The sequence below is a fragment of the Linepithema humile genome, chromosome 8 (assembly GCF_040581485.1).
Source record: "Linepithema humile isolate Giens D197 chromosome 8, Lhum_UNIL_v1.0, whole genome shotgun sequence".
Lineage (NCBI taxonomy): Eukaryota > Metazoa > Arthropoda > Insecta > Hymenoptera > Formicidae > Linepithema > Linepithema humile.
The window spans coordinates 7,730,060-7,749,506 of record NC_090135.1 but is presented as its reverse complement, the minus strand read 5'-3'; the positions used below and the strand labels follow the sequence as shown (position 1 = coordinate 7,749,506).

Sequence of the window (19,447 nt, the reverse complement as noted above, 5' to 3'; positions counted from 1 at the left end):
GGTTTCACCGTAATCACCATTACCACGTCCTGGTTTTCATAGTTTCTAAAAGATTCGTTTCGCTTGCTCGCACGAGCACCACTTGCTCCGATCGTTAAGTTATATGCACCGCGCTTTAATCACCACAACAAACCGTTTGCAATAAGCACAAATAATTAGATTTTCATAAAACATGTATACTCGGGAATTTTTAGATGCTGAATTCTGCGCAATTGGAATTTCGAATTCTAAATATATAACCATTAAAAATTCGAACATTAAATTTTGTATAAAATTTTAATGATTTAAGAATCTTTAATTAAAAAATTAAGATGTAAATTTTTTAATTCAAAGTTGATAAAAAGAGAATTATTTTTCATATTTGTATCTGGTATATTGATTTGTTTATTATATTAAAATTAAAAATTTTTAGATTCAAAAGATTTGAATTCATTGACCTTAAGAACCTAAATAGATACACGTTTTGCGAAAATTCTATAAACTGCTTTTTAAATAATACATGCAACATTTAAAAGATTAAAGTATTAGAGACTTATAAATCCTTTTTAGAATTTAAAAATATCAATCTGACACTCTCTCAAAAATCCTAAAATATTCTTGCAATTAAGAGTCGTTCGAAATTATCCGCTGCTAATTTTTCCTCGCATCTAAACACTGCGCGAAATGGCAACAAAACGATCTATAAATATCTCACGTACATGCATACGCATACATAAGTGTCAAATGCGTATACAAGTGCGCGAGCAATACATAAGGTCAGCGTTTGGCCGGGCCACGCAACTTTCTCGCGCATGCATACGCATACGCGTGTGTCCCGGTACGCAGTGGCCGACATTGCATAACGGTAACGACTCTCTCTTTCTATGTGACATCACGTGCCTCTGGCATGCTGTCGGGCGCCGTATACCCGTGCGCGACAGAAGTGACGGTTGCTACGTGTACACAAATATAAATGTACTCGTGTATATGAGCAAAAATATATGTGACATCGTGTCGGAAAAAAGCGAACACGTTATTTTGCACGTTCTGGCAACGTTGAAATTTCGATTCGCCGCCTTTTACTTTGACGATCATGTGAAAACTAAAGAAAAAGTCTCCATGTGTTATGATACTGATCAATCGCCATTGAATACACACGCGGTTGTCGATTGACTATCGACGGAAAATATTTATCGTCATGTGATTCTTGTTGCTACAACTCTGATACAAATTTCGCTAATTTAGTCTTTTATATTGCAAATTTAATTTATTAGAATAAAAAAAATTTGTTGATATGTATTTCGCTAGTTTCCTTTTTTTCGTTAATTTATTCTCATTAAGTCCTTCCTTTCATTAATTCAGTTTACTATAATAAACATTAAAGAATTGTAAAATTGTCGCTAAATAACGCGCTATAAACACGAGCTAAATAAAAGATATTTTAATACAGATATTTTAATGTTATTGTGTGATGATATTGCCAAGTGTTCCACAGTTGGGAGTAAACTGCCATTTGGTGTTAACAGAGCATGTTGTCATAGTTGTACGAGAAATGCATACACGGTACATTGATGCGTACAAAGCGTATAGCAGATGCACTTGTTCAATCGCACGTATTTATGGTGAAACATTTTGTAAAATAGAATACAAAAATTAATAAAATTTATTATTTCAGTAATATATTCATATTATCAGCTTTTATATTTTACTTATTTTATATTTCAAATTTAATATTAAAATAATATTAAAAGTTACTTTACAAAAGTAACTACGAATTTAATTAATATCACCAAATTATTGCAATCTATTAAAAATTTCGCTTTGTGTATTTGAGCAATTTATTCGCGTTAAATATTTTTTTAAATTATTTCTAATTATTAATAACTTTTCATTATTTTATAGATTCTATTGATTTTGCATTTTTTATCATTTTATGAAACAGAAATACAATATAAATATACTATATATACATTTAATTATTCGCGCGTAATTATTTAACTATTTTATTCTTGAGAAAGCATTATTTCATCACATGAAAGCTTATTTCCTGATTATGTATGTTCACGATAAAGCATAATCACGATCTACTATATATGCTGCATGCTATATAAATGCATTTACATACAGAATATATAGTAGACCGCGATTAAAGCAGAATCGATCACCTCGCATTTCCGCGTGCTATCGTCAGCGCGCGGTTAATCACACGACAATTCTCGGATGTCGGCAAACGTCATTACGTAATTTACCGATCGTTTATCGCTTTGTGTATTGACGAACCAAGTTCGACATACTGGCCGATTTGCCTAATCTTTGCCATGTAAAGTTAAATGAACCACTAAACACAAGTATAAGTCACACCTTTCATTTAGCGAAACAAACTAAATTTGCAAAAATATTTCACATAACATCCAACTGCTTCATTAAGCACAATCGATGTTTCGTATATTATTCTCTTTTTTTTTTTTTGGATTTATATGCGTACTTTTTTGTCACTTACTTAAAGAAACTCGAGAAAATTTCTAGTAATACTTATAGTAATAGATTTATGCATAAAAAATTAAAAACTACGATTAAATACAATAACATGACACAAAAAATAAAAATTATAGAATTAAAAGAATTAAACTAATCGTGCAACTTACCTATAATGCGTTGCAATAAATATAAATATAAAAATATGCGCAAAAATGATACGTGATATTACAATAACAGGAAACAAGTGTGACGTTTACGACATACATAAGAACAAAAGTAAGTTATACCATACAAGAGCGTGCGATCGATATCGATAAATGCAATCTGATGCTAATCGAGGTCGTTAAAGCGTTATAAGCGTGTTGATTTACGCGGGCGGCGTCGATTCAACATTTGCAAGAATATCGTCAGAACCAGAGAAATGTCTATGAAACTAGCGTATCCACTATAAAAAATTGAAATCAAACTTACGTCAAAAGTAACTATCTCAAAGTGCTACTTTGACGTTAGTTTAATGCTCCATTTCCAATTTGCAAAAGTAAAATGTGGAATGTAAAAGTTGTACAATTCTTTTGAATCTTCGTTGGCTCGTGTTTTTTAAACTGTAAGAGATAGTTCAATTTTATTCATAACGTTTAAAAAACAATATCAAAAAAGTGACAAATTGACCGATTGATAAGTCTGTCAAATTAATGATACTAATTCGTTGGCTGCCTCGCCTGCACAATTTGCCGGTATAAGACGCTAATTTATGGCACTGACGTCTCTCACATTAACGGATTACCAAAGCCGGAAGTTTCGATAGCGGAAACGACATGCCGCGCGTGCTTGTGCGCGACCCACTTCCTCCTCCGCCAACGAAATCGAAAGTGCCCCGGACAGTGCGCGTGCGTATGCACGTAAATATGTGTGGGTGTTTCGCCCGAAACAAACCTGGTTATCGAACATGTCGATATTGTCTCTTCTTTTTATGTTTATGTCATTTATCTTGTTAATTAATTTATTTTTTATCTTTACTAATCTTTTATTATCTTTACTAATACTGTTCTAATTCTTCTGTTTCGCATCGCTTCGAATCGTCTAAAAAGAACATCCTTTAAATTTATTATACGTTTTCTTGGCACACACACCGCTATTGTAAAAATTTAATATGGATTCTTTTTCAACGTAAAATTACTGTTTGTATTAGTTCGAATATTTTTGCATCATCTGCAATATTTGGTTTAGATGATGATATTTTAAAATTCGAGAGTTAGAGCTCGCGATCGACGAATCGCGATCTATATTTGGTTTGATGCCGTCGCTACAACGCTCTCTTTCCCCATTCAAAAAGGAGGAAACGACGCGCTGACTATGACCCATTTTCCCGATTGAATGGTCCCCGTCAAGGAGCGAGCGTTCTCCATTATTCTGCAGAGTCGTTTCTGCGAGAAACGAGTGTATATCCAAAGTGCGTACGCCTACTTCCTTCAGCAGATAAAAACCCGTCAAAAGGGAGTAAGAAGAATAAATAGGATACAATAAATAACTCTTCCGTGACGTTACGAAGAAACGACAAACGATGCAAGGAAATACGTAAAATTAAAGTAGAAAATAAAGTAGACACTTTCAATTTTTCGCTGACGTAAGTTCAGGGCAAAATAGAACTACTTTTAAAGATTTCAATTTTTCTTTGGAAAGTTTAGTTTTCAAAAAATATCAATATCGGAAAGAATAATATTGTTTATATAGAATGATTAATTTAAAGATGCACAAACTTGCATGCTCGATTTGTAAAATATTGGAAGCAATGACCCGAATTAATTCCTCAAATAAACTTCACAAGTTTGTATCAGAAATCGCTTTCTCATGTATCTTTCAAGATTGACATGTTAAACATTACAAACACAAAGTGGAAGAGACTAACGTTTAATCAGATCCACATTCCTGCAACAATGTTTTATGGAGGACTGTGTGAAGATGAGAACAAGAGACGGGACGGGAAAGGTACCTGAGTGGGCGCTTGTTTTAAAAGGCTTCACAATGGTTGGGTAAATTCTTTCTCACGGGGGTGGCAACCCTTCCCCTCTCATTAGGGCGTAAAATCGGAACCGGGATGTACCGTTAAACACACACATAAGAGAGCGCAAGAAACTAGGTTATCCATTCTTTGAGAATTGACGTGACGTTTCTAACGGTATCGGCTAGAATTCAGGTACAAGGGCAGGATAGGTATGCCACATGTTTCAACCCCTAGATCGTATCTTTTCGACGCCTACTTTCTTTTCTTCCTTTCGGTTCCAAATAGAAACACCTATTCACGCATCTTTCTTTTTCTTTGTCGTTGAAAACATCACCCAATTTCTCGGAGAAAGGAAGATTTCCCCAACCATAATCTTTTTTCGGACCTAAAATTCTCGCTCCGTTTGATGTACAAAATAATTACCGGAAAAATAGGTATTCATTGGTACGGTTAAACCGTATAAAGATAATGTTGTTCGTAAATATCCGGAGAAAAAGAGTGTTAAATGTCAGGTGTAACATATTGTTCCTTGTATCTTCTCTTCCTGCAACAAGTCATTACTCGAGGCAAAAAATATATTTTTATCATACGTCAGACTTTCGATTAATCAATAGTCTTAATTAATCGAGTCGAAGGCGATGGTAGCAATGGTAGCAATATCTCACGATTGCGAAGTGTAGTTATTTCTTACAAAAGAACTTATTATGTAAAATCTAGTAGCGTTAATAGGAATTTAAATTTCTTGAGCTTTGCCTCGCGTGAGTATTCAGCGAACATTTGTTTTCTCGTCTCTCTATCGCGTCAATATCTGTGTTCCTTCTACAAGTAACGATGGCTTCGACCGATTTCGTGACGATTAAAGAACGAATTGCGACAATTCGCTGAAAGGATTACTGGCCAGTTCGCGAATTGCCGGTCGAGGTTCGTTAATTCGCGCGCAAAAGGGGATTATTGAGGAGCGAGAGAAGGAATGCAGAAGGATGTCAAGGACAGACGCTGGGAATGATAACGGCAGCAGCGCGGCGTCGACGTCGACAACGACGTTACGACGTTCTCCGAGCAAGCGCGGGGAGAGCTCGAGTGCCGGGACTCGTTTCGATTGGAAAATAGTACTTTCATTACTGACGCGCCGAGGATCGAGCTGCATTGTGCAACGTGAGCCGCGTGTAATAGCCGCCCCGTACAAAACGCGCGTATTACATAATGTTAATCGTACCGCGGTACCGTTGTCGACCTCCGCGTTATGATATAATAACGCGGGCACGAGCTAACCGCGATATCATCGGCCGTTAGATTCTTCTTGCTTATTAAGTCGTCACCCGATGAGCATGAATAGAATAAATGAGCGAAGTCAGTCGTGACGTAACGTAGGGTGTAATTGTGACAGTGAGTTATGTGTTGTTAGACGCAGTATTCCTCTATGATTAATATAACAATAGTTAGAAAATTCATTACAGCGATTTATTTTGTTATCAGTTTTCTAGGAAAATAATTATTTTTTCCCTCAAAAATGTGTCTTTCATTATTGTTATAAAAACTGTTGCAAAGTTTGTAAAAAAATTTGTTATATTAAAGACTTATGTAACTTATTGCATCTTAATATAATAATACTTGTCACAGTTAATAATTTTATAATTAATATACGGTTCTCCTTTCTTTCTCAGATTAACCGTACAGCCAACGCAACTTATTAATTAAAGAACCAGCGATCCATTACCGGCGCTTTTAAGCCGCGCGATTTGCACTCAATATTTAGCTCCGCGTCGTAACGTAGCAAAGCGTTGCACCCAGGGAATGCGTCCGACGACCCTTTACACCACCTCGTCATTCCCCTTTTGTCGGGTCCCAGAAACCGAACAAAACGCGCGAACGTGATTACACGGTTTGCTCGTCACGCGCCTTTGCGAGAGGAGAAGGGAGGACTACACCCTATGCCTCGTTGCTATAATGGTCTAGGTAACTCTAGCGTAGCTAGGCCTCGCCTAGCCCACAACACGCTCTACTATGTAGGTCAGGGCTAGTGCATTCAGCGACGCGCGCTGCTCTTCCTCTATGCACCGTTCGCGTACCTACGACACGGCTCTCATTTCTCCGATGCCGCACTCCCACAACGTCTAACGGGTGTCCCGTTGTGATCCGTCGTCGTCAATTGATTCTTTGCGTCTTGAAAATTTCTCAGAAATTTTGCAAATCAGTTACGACTGTCGTCTGTATAAAATTTATATCGTATAATTGGAGTATAATTTTGAAATCGCAAATTTGTATCGAGAAAACTTTTATTTGTAGCTTTAAGTTCTTAGTAATTGTTAAAAATTTTTTTCATAGTAAATTAGCGATTGAAAAAGTATTAGTACAATGGTTTCATGGAGAATTGGCTTTTCAAACAAAATTCTTATTAGCGGTGAAAATTTTTCATGTTTTCTGTCAATTTACATATGCAAAATTTGATGTTTAAATGCTTGCAGAATTACGAGATCGCATTCACAGAATTTCCCACTTGTAATTTTCAATAAATTAATTTCAACACTGATTGATTGATAAAAAGTCCTTTCGTAACAAATTTGTGTCCGCTGCAGGTATCACAATGGTTTCGCGAGAAACAAAGCGCAATTCGTACAATTCGACCTGCAGTTGACCGTACGTATTTATTTTATTACGATGTGCTATTATTTTCCTATCGATCAGAGTCGACATGTAAAATTTGATGCGCGGTGAAAATTAATTGCGCGGCCGTCGGCTGATTATTTTCCAGTCGTGATTGCAGCCGCTAGTTGGTAATTAATGCACCGCTTGCGGTAGATATCGATCGCGCTACAGGGTGTTTCTTTCAAATTCCAATAGGGTCGTCAATTAGCCGCTTCGCGTATACGGCAAGAACGATCGATTTGCGATGATGCGATCATTCAAGATCAATCCGCGAGCATACAATCGACACAAGAGAGATTTGAGTGACCAATAGAACCGGATACGCGCCGCAATTAGAATCGCGAAGATCTATTCTCGCCTATACTACTATTTATCGTCGTGTCACGTAGCGATGATGTACCTATCATGCGCAACACAAATTGCACGCGTTTTGCGTTGAAGTGAGCTAATCATGATGAATGAACCTTATGCAGCATTTGTCCCTCGTATCAACGTGCACACGTCACCAACTTCGTCTTTTCAGGCTTGAAAATTGGGAACATCTAATACACATTCTATATGCTATCAAAATAATGTTGCAAAATTTGCGCGCAATTACATGTAATGCCAATTTTTTTTCGCAAAAAATGTAATTTTACCGATTTTCCTCTACCTGCTTTTCAGTTTCCAATATTAGTAATTTTGAATAATAATTAAATGCAAAATTAAAATCTCGTTAAAATAATATCTCTTAAAATACAAATAAACGCTTTACTTGTTTATTAATTTGCAAAAGTTAAATTTAAAATCTTTACCTTCCGTGATTCGAGATTTCACGATCTCAAAAATTATTAAATTGGATTAATCAAGAATTGGATTCCCGCGAGATACGCAGCTGCCCTGGAACACCCGGTTTACAAGTACACAGAGCATATTCTGAATATCCCACGTTCCCAAAACGTTTTTACGGTTTCCTCCGCGCGAGTATCGAATTTCAATGATTCGAGAGGCGTAAAGAGTTCCGTCCGGTCGAACGAAAGAGCGTGTCTTGTTTCTCCAAACACAAACATAAAGTTTACGTTTCAATATTACCCCTTGTTCATTCCAGGGTAGAGACCGAACGCCGTGAATTCGCAACTTAATCGAAAACCACAAACATTGAAGCGTTTCCTAAATTCCTAAATACATATTATACGAGTATTTCTCTGTGTGCACTTTGAGCTGTTTTATGCTTCAAGTACGTAGCAAAGAAAACGTTCAGCTACTATGTTAAATAAATATTATTTCATTTACGATATATATATATTACATTTATCTTTGGAAGGGTTGCAAACTGCCGCGTTCTAAAGAATTAAATTAAAAAACTGGAATTCCACTTTAAGATTGAATAAAATTCTCTCGAAGAGATATCAAATTGTGCAATCACGAAGCGTAGTAATCTCTTTCGAAAGACTGTATCGAGTTTTGGTGGATGATTCGCGCGTACCAATCGGTCATGGCCTCGTAAACGGGACACCCGGTAGAAGAAGGTAAGCGTCGCCGTGCCAACGTTCCAATAATCACCCAAGAGCGCAAGGACAGTCTACCCCAGTTTTCCTATTGCGACCGCCTACAGCACGTCGTCCTTCACTCCCTCCGCGCGCGGCTCCCGCGCGCACTTCTGCTGCCCTCCCTCCCCGCGCGTAACGTCTCCCTCCATCGCGGTACCCGGCGCTCCTATTCTCGTGGGCACACTCTCTTCCGGGCCGATCGGCGTGGAAAATGCCGCGGAAAATCGATCCCGGCCGGACGAAGCGGAAATTCGTGAGGCGTGTGAGACCGCTCGGGGGTAAAAGGGTGGACTGAGAAAAGGGCGAACGAGGGTGATCATCGTCCCTCTTCTTGGTCAAAGACGCAGGAAGAAGATCTTAGTTTCAAGGAGGAGAGAAAAAAGGCGACGGAGCAGCGATCAGCGTTGCTTTCCCCTTAGAGACTATAAAAAAAAATTCTTCGCGATGGTCGTAAAGAAGATAGGTAAGACGGGCTGGAAGGAGAAAAGGACGGAGAAGCGTAGGCGGGAGTTGAAAAATGCAGCAGAGAGAATCGTAGAGGCTTTTCCGGTAGGCGAAAGAAAAAAGGCGCTCTAAAAAAAACGAAAAAATAAAAAAAAAGCGGAAAATTTGAAGCGTGATCTTTCCTCTTCTTCCCCGCGAACGGGGGCGACACGAAGGAAATTGAGCGTGCGGAAAGCGGCCGCGGAAGGGTCCGGATGTAGGTCAGTTTCGCGCGAACGCATTTAGAGATAATTTTAAATCAATCACGCGCACCTGAGAACCACGCGGCGTGCTCGATACTGATACCCTCTCGACCGCACTCTCTCTCACTCTCGAAATTCAAAAGCTAATATGTTATTGTTTGCATAGTAAAGACTGTGTGGAAATTTTGCAGCGTCAGAACGGTTCGCTATTTATCCGCTGCCGCGTTAGTAATCACCGACCGTATGAATGATCCAATATAAGAATTTAAGTAATACCTAAAATGATACGCCTCGTGTTACGATCACAATAGTTTTCGGAATGGAAATTTATCAAATCGAAAATCAATAATACATAAAGTTGAATCAAATTTCAACAATTCGAGGCGGATGCATCGTATTTCGATACTTATGATTCAAAACCCGACAATTTGGCACCTTTGATGTGTGTAAAAATTAAATAAAATTAAAATGTTAATATTTTTATATTTCTCAACAGTCATAAAGTAGAAAATATATATGCTTCAACTATTAAAATTTCGTGCAACTTAATGCATTACTGAATCTGTGTGCATATATGTGAACTGAGAAATATAAATTCTTAATTTTCAACTTTTTACGTTTACCTTGCAGCTCTACAGACACGAACAAATACAATAAAAATCTGAAAACTAACATCTGGTTAATGTAGAAACTTTTATTAAAAAATGAATTTAATATTGTCGAAAGAGTAACGCTATTCTACGGTTTGGAAGTAAACAGAAGAAAATGTAACTTTAAATACAAATGCACTTGTCCTTTTACTTTTGCGATACAGAAACAGCGATTAGAAGGCGATACTTTGTAGATTTTTTTTTTCTAATTATAGCTAGCTTCGTCGAACTCCACAGAGAAATCGTGTATTCTTGACAGAAGAGACGAAATCTCCGTATAGGATTCACAGAAGAAATAAAAAGGAAAGGGAAAAAGCGCCGACGGGCAAGCAAGATACGAGAGGGTGCGCACAGACAGGAAGCGAGTTCTTCCTTCCTCGGCGGGCCAATATCCTGAATCATAATGAGTCCGTGTGCTTTCTCGAACCATTAGCTATTTAAATACAAACGCCGGCGGCAAATCTTTCTTCCTTCATTGTCGTCGTCTGCGACGAACAATGTGAACGTCTTCCGATCGCTTAGACTATCAGTTAAACATGTTTAATCCTACTATTCTATAATTATTACGACGTCTTCAATTTATTATAATATAAAATAAAATTATTTGCGGTATAGATTATTTTCAAAAATGATCTAAAGCAAATCTGACGCAATTATCAAAATTAACGAAAGTAGCGAAAATTTCAATTATTGAGAAAACTGTATTTATCGTGCAAAATAAAAAATGAGGTGACAAAAGAACGTCTCACAATATTTATCATCAGGATATACTTTTAAGACTAGACTCTGTCAGGTTAACGACATCATCTAATGATTCTCAGGGCGTGTCTAGTTTTCTTTTTTTTTTTCTCCTGCAGTAACCCACCAAAGGGAAAAGAGAATGAGAGAGAAGAGAAGAGATAGAGCAACTCCCATGCAATCGCTGATTAACTGTACGGTCGACAGACGCTGCTTTTCCCCCCATGAGGCGATCGAAGCGTCTTCATTTCCTGATTAACTCACCGACCTGCTCGGTGCTCGTACATTCCGAGAGAAGAGCGCGGCCGGAAATAATCTGTCTTCCTCTTCCGGCTCTCTCGCAAGCCGGGAAGAAAAGAGGAAGACGTAGAAAAAACAAGTGCGAATAAAAAGGAGAACAAATCCTGGATCGTATTCTCGCTCCTCGTAATTTAAAGATTGAAATTACCCTTCAATCCTCTGCCTTTCTTCTTTATCTCATCTGTCATTACGCATCTCTTCTTCGTTTTTTATCTTTATCGAATTTTTCATGTCACAGTTGCGATTCTTTCGAGCGCAATTCTAATTCTTAACGAAATAATAACCGGTTTCGAGTGCTAGATTTTAATATTTTGAACAAACACAAAAAAATATAAAAAGTAGAAACAAAATCAATTAACACTAAAATAGCTTCAAAAATCTAGCAAATTGATGTTAACAAGCGTCCATATTTATAATACGTTGCGTGTAAGCATTAAAATGCAAAGGCAACAGCGATGAGAATAAATGATTGTACATTCATCATTCCATTGAGCAAAATTTGAAGATCTATTCAAGTGAAACAATTTATGATTTTCCAAATCAATACAACTCTTAATGCAATTTTAATCCCGCAATTATATCATAATTAATTTTGCGTAATCAAAAAAATACTAACAAAATAAGCAATATTCAAAGTCTTTCAGAAATACGACCAAAATCAGATTTGTCGCGCCGCTATTATTATAACAAGCAGTTTTGTAAATTACATCGATAGGCAATTCATAATTTCACTTTATCTGATCTGTGGTCGACTTATCGCTCGAGTATCCCGGCGCGATAAAATAATTTCTGCTATCCTTCTCTGTGCTTTCTTCCTCCACGTTCTGGCACACTTCTTAAGCGCGCGATAACAATTTTATCTGATAACGTGTTACATTTTGGCATTACGGCAAATCAAGGTGACGGTTGTTGACCAGGGTTGGCTAATCAAGAAGTACGCAATGGCTCTCGCGGAAACTATCGAGACGACTTCAAACAGCACACGATTAATCTTATTCATTTTTTTAAAACATTACTCCACACAGAATGCTCCATACAATTATCTTGCCGCACAATTTCAAATATGCGCAAATACAATTTTAAATATATGCTTTCTCTATCTGTGATTTTTATTTTAGTTTTATTGTTTTATATTTTATATTTTAGTCTTACATATATCTGTTATAAATAACTTTTTGTAAGAAAGTCTAATTTTAATATAAATTGTGTATAGTATTATGCGTAAAAGTTTCTTTTGCATGGAAGTTTCGTTTTGTATAAGAATAAAATAAAAAGTAAAAAATTTTAAAGCAAAAGAAGATTAGAACTTTAATGAAAAAACTTTTCCCCACAATTAAAAATTTTTGTGAGGACAAAACCATAGAAATTGTATCCCTATATTTTTCGATTTTTAAATTCTATTTTACAAACATTAACAGATGTGTAAGTCTATAATTTCTTTGTGAAAAAAATAATTTAACATATGAAAGGATTTTTACAACCAATATGTGAAAATTATTTTTTTTTTAATCTTTTCTTCGGACAAAATCCAATCAGTGAAAGTATTTGTAGGTAAAATAATGTGCGGGTCGTCCACAAACGAACTATATCAAATAATGCAATAAGAAGTTAACCGGAAACGCAGTATTGTGTCGGATGCCAAGGTTGCACCGGAGGTTGCTGCCGGAAGCAAACACGAATTTACAGTCACACCCAGCCGTTAGCTACCTGATGAGTGAAAGGCTCAAATTGCTTTTAAACGACAAGAAAGTTATATGTAGAAACTAACAAGATAGAAGAAAAGCAAAGGAAAGCAAGCAAAAAAGTCTTCGAATAATCGAATCGTGACCGTCTGCATCTTATGTTTTTCTCGAATTTTCTCCTGTCATTTTTTTTCTAGGAGTCTGGTTGGTTCGTGCGAAAGAGAGAAAGAATGTCGCGTTGTTTATATATACTCGCTTCTCGTCTGTCGTCCCAACCTTTTTTTTCAAGAAAAGGGTTCGAAATTCTATGTACAATACTTCTTAAAAAAGGTCTCAGCCTTTTCTTTCTCCAACAGAAAGTAAAAAAAGCTTTCAGTTATAGGCAATAAAAAGTCACCTTAAATTTCGAAACATGAGTCAAACGACGGATTCTACGGTTTTGCATTTTCTTCAAGGTTTACTCGATGTATGTGCAGTGAACGAGTACAAGGAAACTCTTGTCTTTCCTTAGATCATCTATTATCTCTGAATTATCATTGTGTTTATTAATCGCGTTCCTGTAAAGCTACAGGAACGCGATTAATAAACACAATGATTTCGCTTGCTTAAGCGAAACAACACGATTGCAATTAATAGATTCTAATTAATTCTTTTTTCCCTGTTACCTCTTTTCAAGAAAAATATTTTTTGTTTTTTTGACTTTTTTTATATTGAAAAATCCATTTCTTGCTGAAAAAAAGTTATTTGGAAAATTTTCGAGTTAGCAAAATATAACATTCCTACAAGAAATCAAACCTGAAAGAAATGCTGAAATTTTTCAGACTTTTCCTTTGCAATCTTTCGAAAAACATAATGATGTTCGGTTCTCCATGATATTTTTCTTGAGCATACAAAAGAATGACGTCGAAAGAATTCCTATGGTTATCCTGTTGATCCATATTTAAAAAGAACTCAGCGCTTAAACGAACTCGGTGCTAACGTGGGGAAGTCGCTCTCATTTCTCATAAATTTTAAAGCATTCCTTCATTTTTAATAACTAAATCTCGATTGTAAACCAATAAGCAGAATAATACTGAAACCATAAAAAATTTCGCTCTAATATATTTTCTATAAATATGATCCTTTCGAGTCCGATATCCCGGTGCAAAGGATACTGCCTTCAGAAACTGAAGTTTCAGAATATCGTTTCTGCTCTCACTTTCCGACGGAACAGATTCTTTGTTAACGCTTAAATTACGTAATATTTTTAAATTTTTATAATCGTCTGTGAACACGGTAATATAAAAATAATATAAAAAATATTTTCATTGTATATATTTCATATATTCATTAATATTGTCATTTACATAAAATTTTATATTTTATATATCTTATATAAAATGACAATATTAATATAATAAAATATCTTTGTCAATTATATAAAAAATATAAAATATTTTTTATATAAATAACAAAGATATTTTTCTACATCAAAGCGAATATATAAGTAATTTATATTAAAAACACATGTACTTGGATTATTTTAAGCATAAGTGCATTTTAAGAATTAAGAAGCGTTTAATGAAATTCTCGAAGATCGCTAAACGAAATTCAGTGAGATGACAAGCTGATGATAAAATGCACGATGAAATACAAGAATACGATAGAAAAAAGACAGAAATAAGACTGTACGAAGAGAAATATGATAAGATATTAATATTTCATAATAATATAATTACGCAACGCAAGCAATCGAAAATTAAAGAATTTAATGTAGTTAAAGAAGATATCTCGACATTTCGATGGCGAGAAAAAAAGCAGCGACAAAATAGAAGAATATACGTACATATACATACACATAAATACACAGTGTGTACGCTAAGCTATTTCTTTAAAAGCTGCAATTTTTTAATTAAAAATTTATCGCAAAAGTTTATATTAATTTTAAATGCATTATATAAATTTATAATTTGGAGTAAATTTCTTCTTAATAAAAATATTGGAACTTTTTTATTAATTTGTTTAATTTATGAAGACTTAAAAATTTTAATCTATTAGAAAATTGAGTTTCAAAAACCTACAAATAATTAATGTAACCTCCTTCATCTTTATTCAACTTTAACTAAATTTGATGTCAAAACTGTTTAATATTCATCGAAGGAGCAGTGTCTTTTTAACAATTTTATTAAAAATGGCAGAAGTTAATTATTTAATCAATTTTAAGCAAGACGTATGTTTGATATAATAAAAAAATCTATCAGAGAGCTAAAAAAGATATGACTGAATTCCGAAACATTGCTTCAGATTGTAAAGTTCAAAACTGTTTGCAAAACCATAATTCGATTTATCTAAAAAGTGATTAAATTTTGAAGGAAGGCAATCGCACAATCATAAAAACGATATGCAAAGCTTTAATTTTGTTGGGGTTGGGGCAGGTCACAAGGTATTATCTGACCGAAGGTGAGAGAGAGAAAGAGAGAAAACGCAGTTGTGATAACGATTTCGAGCTGATTACGTGAAACGGTTCGACGAATATCTCGATTTCGCAGCCATCGTCGCCGCCGCCGTCGCCGCCTCGCGAAACGACCTTCGGCGGAGTGGCTTGCGTAATATTTTTATCGACCGAAATTACGCACTGGCCCGGCGTATACGTGCGTACCTTGGATCATACGCGTGCGAGTGTGTACGAGCGCGGCGGCACGCCGGGCCAGTGAAGTACGTGCGGCACAGTAATTCCTCTCGCGCCAATCAACTCGTCGCGATTCGCTACCGGAAATGTGCGAGGAAGAAAGAGAGAGGAAGAAAATACTTTGGTATGCTTTAGGACACGATGACCTCTAAGCAATTTATTCTCTTTTCGTTGTTTGTTGAAAAGAGCTGGAAGGAAATTTTATCCAATTCAAAATGGGTAACCAAAAAAACACTAAATGCAATGAAATATCAGCTTCTTTATCATGAAAGCTGACACGTTAATTGTCAGGAATGGTAAACAATAGCCTCTGATAAATTCCGTTCACTAGATTTGTAAATGAACAAATAACTTGACGAGTTTAAATAGAAAAAATATTTGAAAATTTCAAGTATTCTCCCTTCAATCTTTCTCTCCTTTTTTTCCGGCCAATTAAAAAACGATTCATATATTTGTTTATATAAAGACAAAGATATTTTAAAATACTTAAAATTGTAGAACAATATGCCTAAAGAGATTTAAAAATACTCAATGAAATATTTGTAACAGAATGTTTGTATCGAAAACAATACGTCGAAGATACAGATAGAAGAGCCAAAAATTCGGTCCATAGATAACTCACGGTATCGTCTCATGAGGTTCTTCTTGTAGGGTTTGGTGCCGGGTGGCCTGGACCGTGATCTCGTGTCGCCGTCCTTGTGATTGTTGTCGGAGCACGAGTCGTCGGAATCCTCGGAGCAGGTGCGATCCTCTCGCTCCTGAGTGTACTCGGACACGGTGGCAAAGCATCCTCGAAGTCTAAGCGCGGCCGCCGCATTGCCGTAATCATCGACAAGTAATACATCCTTACGTTCCCGCGGCTCCTGCTCCTCTTTGATATCCTTCTCTTCTTTGATGTCCTTCTCCTCTTTGATGAGCTCCGCGTAATCGCCGACGCGAACGCTCAAGTCCAGCGGTTGATCCTCCAGCATAGTACCTGGCTTTCTCGCGACGCGAATAAGTCTACTCCCTTCCCAAATCCCTTCGGCGATCGATAGATCTTCCTCTTGCCGCCTCCTTCGCTCGCGCACTACCAGGACACTCGATACAACATCTCGCGACTCTCGTTATCCTCTCTTTCTCGATGTTTATCCCGAACGGTGCACTCTCTCGCGACAAATTTACGACATTGCACTTCTCAGAGATTCCCGTCGGCGCGTATGATGGACGTCCTTCAATCGAGTGTCGAATTATTCTCGAGGTGCTTGTCCTGCCGACTCGTAGAAAACGAGCGCGACGATAAACGACGCCAGCGCGTTTCTCCACAGTTCACTTCCGGCTTATCGGCAGCTGAAGGCCCGGCTGCTGCTATCTTCACCGAATCGCGATCAACGGCGAGATAGAACACGGGGCGGAGAACAAAGTAGATAAACAGAGATATAGAAACAAATGTAGAATCTCGCGGGAAGGACGGAGGGATTTTGTCAGAGGCAGTGGCACGCCTGCACTCGACGGCGATCCAAATCCCGCGACCTTTTCGAGATACTGCGAACGCGTTCGCGTTCTCGATGACTCAATCCGTACACTATTCGAGCGCTCTCACCGCTCTGAACATTCTGCTCAGGCTGTTAAACTGACAGAATGAATTTAGCTTCACGATGACAGCCGAGAGTTGTCGCGTTTCACGGTCGCGCGAAAAGAGGATTTGTTTTCACTCGGCGGTAACTCGTTCGTCAATGTTTTACGACGATCTCATTTCTATTGTCCGCGAACGATGAAATACCACGCGGTACCTTCTTCACTTCGTCGCCGTTGTGTTGTCTTCCGAAGAGAGACCGCGGAGAGAAAGAAGCAAACGCGGATCGACTTGACGGAGCGTAACCGCGTTCCTTTACACCGAGGCTACGATCGCCGGTGGCACACTGACTGACTCGAAACCGGGATAGCCCGCTAGTCCAGACTCTCGTTCACTCACTACTTCTCCAGACTCTCACACTCCGAGCGCCGGACTCGCTCTCGCTCGCACCCGTCGCCGCGCCGTACGTTCTCAGGGCGCCCGACCGCCCGCTCGGCTGTCTCCGCGATTCAACTTCGGCCGTACTCGGCGTGGAGCGGTGGACGCTCGTTCGTTCGTACTCCCCAAGCGAGGTACCAGTCGACGATACGGCGCGGTGATGGTTACACGTATATAACAGTGGCACCATTACACACGCGTCGCATAGCGGCACGACGCAACGCAGCGCGCGCGGGATTTGCGTGGATGCGTAGCCTACCGCAATGTCGGATCCTGTGACGTCCTCCCTGCGGCACAACGACAGACAACGGCGGCGGCGGCGGCGGCGGCGGCGGCGGCGGTGGCGGCAGCGGCGGCGGCTCTCAGTCCCGCTGGCTTCTAATAATAAATATCTCTTTCTCTCTTTCCTTCCACCTTCACTCGCGTCCTTTCTTTATTATTATCGCAGGGGAAAGCTATTTTTCCGTCTATTGGGATAGGACACAAGTTTATCCGGGTGCTGACGCATCCATACTTCGTATGACATTAACCTTCGATCGTTGACGTCGAGAAATACGAGTAGTTTTGAATCTCAAAATAAGCTCGAATATAAAGCGAGCGAAGCGAATAGCAAAAACTTTTTATCAGGGATCCTTTATCATCCAGCGTTCCGTATTATTTTCAGCGTTGAAATGATAAATAATATATAATAATTGCGTATACATTGATACCGCATACTGATACCAACTATACATACATGTCGCAATGTACCTCTTGTGTAAAAAAAAAAAAAAAAAACAATTCGTTATCTCTATAAAATAAAATGCAATCTGAGCGCCGTTTATTTTTGCGCCGTGTATCTCGTCGAGCGAACGTCGCAGAAAATTTGCAGCTTGATTCTCTTGACTCACGAGAGTCCCTGACATTGTTTCCGCCTGCTGTGGCGAGCGGGTCCGTCGCAGGAAGAGGAGAGCACGGGAATGTGAGTACAAGTGTGCACCTCGCGGTATAGGTGAACGTGCGTGGCGAGGTCGCCGGGAGAAGGAACTCTTCCAATCCGGAGTTGCGCGGACGCTGCTGCAAGCCGGTAAACACAGGTGCAACTACGCCGCTTGCAATGGAGAAATGCGAATCGAATTTCGAAGCGGTGACGTTTCGTAATGCGCCGGTCGCTCGCCACCGGCCACGGATTCGTCGTCCACGTCATAGCGACTCACTTTCGTTCATCAAAAAAAGCAACCGAGCGTAGGAACGTAGGTAGCTTGATATCTTTTCTCCGCGGAGAAGACACTACTTTAATATTTCACTTCGAGAGAAATTTTTTATATATATATATAACACTTTATCCCTACAATTTTTATCGTACAAATTGCGACGAGAAATTCTGTGACTAATCTGCGCGCTATATAATTTTTCGCTCTAATTAAACAATAATCTTTCGTCAATTTTGCATTTGAGAAAATCGAATTTTTCACTTTTGATATTTTGTTAAAGTATCGATCGATTCGTATCGAGGAACATTTTGTGGAGTAGCTCAGCTATGCGATTTCTGGTGGAGTGAACTCTTGCGTAGCAACGATAGGAATCGTATATAAATCGTTCGGATTATCGGCGACCGCTTATCGGTCGATTATCTTTCGCTCTCGAGCGACATCGAGACCCCGTGCATTCGCGTGCCGCGCGAATAAGGACTCGGCGAATCTGATCGAGCGAGAAAAGCGCGCAGTAAGATGTTCGATAGATCGTGATAAACCGCAAATTATTGACACGCCGGCTTCCCGAGATTCTGCTGCCGGAGGCACAGCCAGAGAGACACCGAAAGAAGTCTCCGTTTCTCGGAACGCATCGCGTCATATTCAAAGGATTTCCTTGACGAGAACGCTGCTCTCCGTCGCGATGACGTTAGACGACATTCAAACAAGTTCTCATCACAATCCTGCTCTCTTAAAAAAGGAAAAGAATAGACAAACGAATGAATAAAAAATATTAAGACTGAGATGTTGGCGAAGAATTGTATATAGCGATGAAATCATTTTTTGACAATTTCAAACAAAGATTTAAACCAAAATAGAGATTTAAACCAATGCAATTTTCGTGAATTACAATTTCAACAGACG

The 19,447-nt window shown here is 38.2% G+C and overlaps 1 protein-coding gene across 14 annotated transcripts in view; it reads right to left on the bottom strand.

The window, feature by feature from the left end:
- The window catches only part of LOC105670558 (Ecdysone-induced protein E74), a 156,845-nt gene that overhangs the window by 34,665 nt on the left and 102,733 nt on the right, over window positions 1–19,447 (bottom strand). Inside the window, exon 1 of one of the 14 annotated variants that reach the window (XM_067360304.1) lies at window positions 15,981–17,671. The exons of 12 other annotated variants lie outside the window; for them this stretch is intronic. In XM_067360304.1, coding sequence (XP_067216405.1) covers window positions 15,981–16,329 — 349 coding nt within the window. In that variant the 5' untranslated portion in view covers window positions 16,330–17,671. Of the gene's footprint in view, window positions 1–15,980; window positions 17,672–19,447 lie in introns of those variants that run through there. One more of the 14 variants, XM_067360305.1, reaches the window with a different exon arrangement.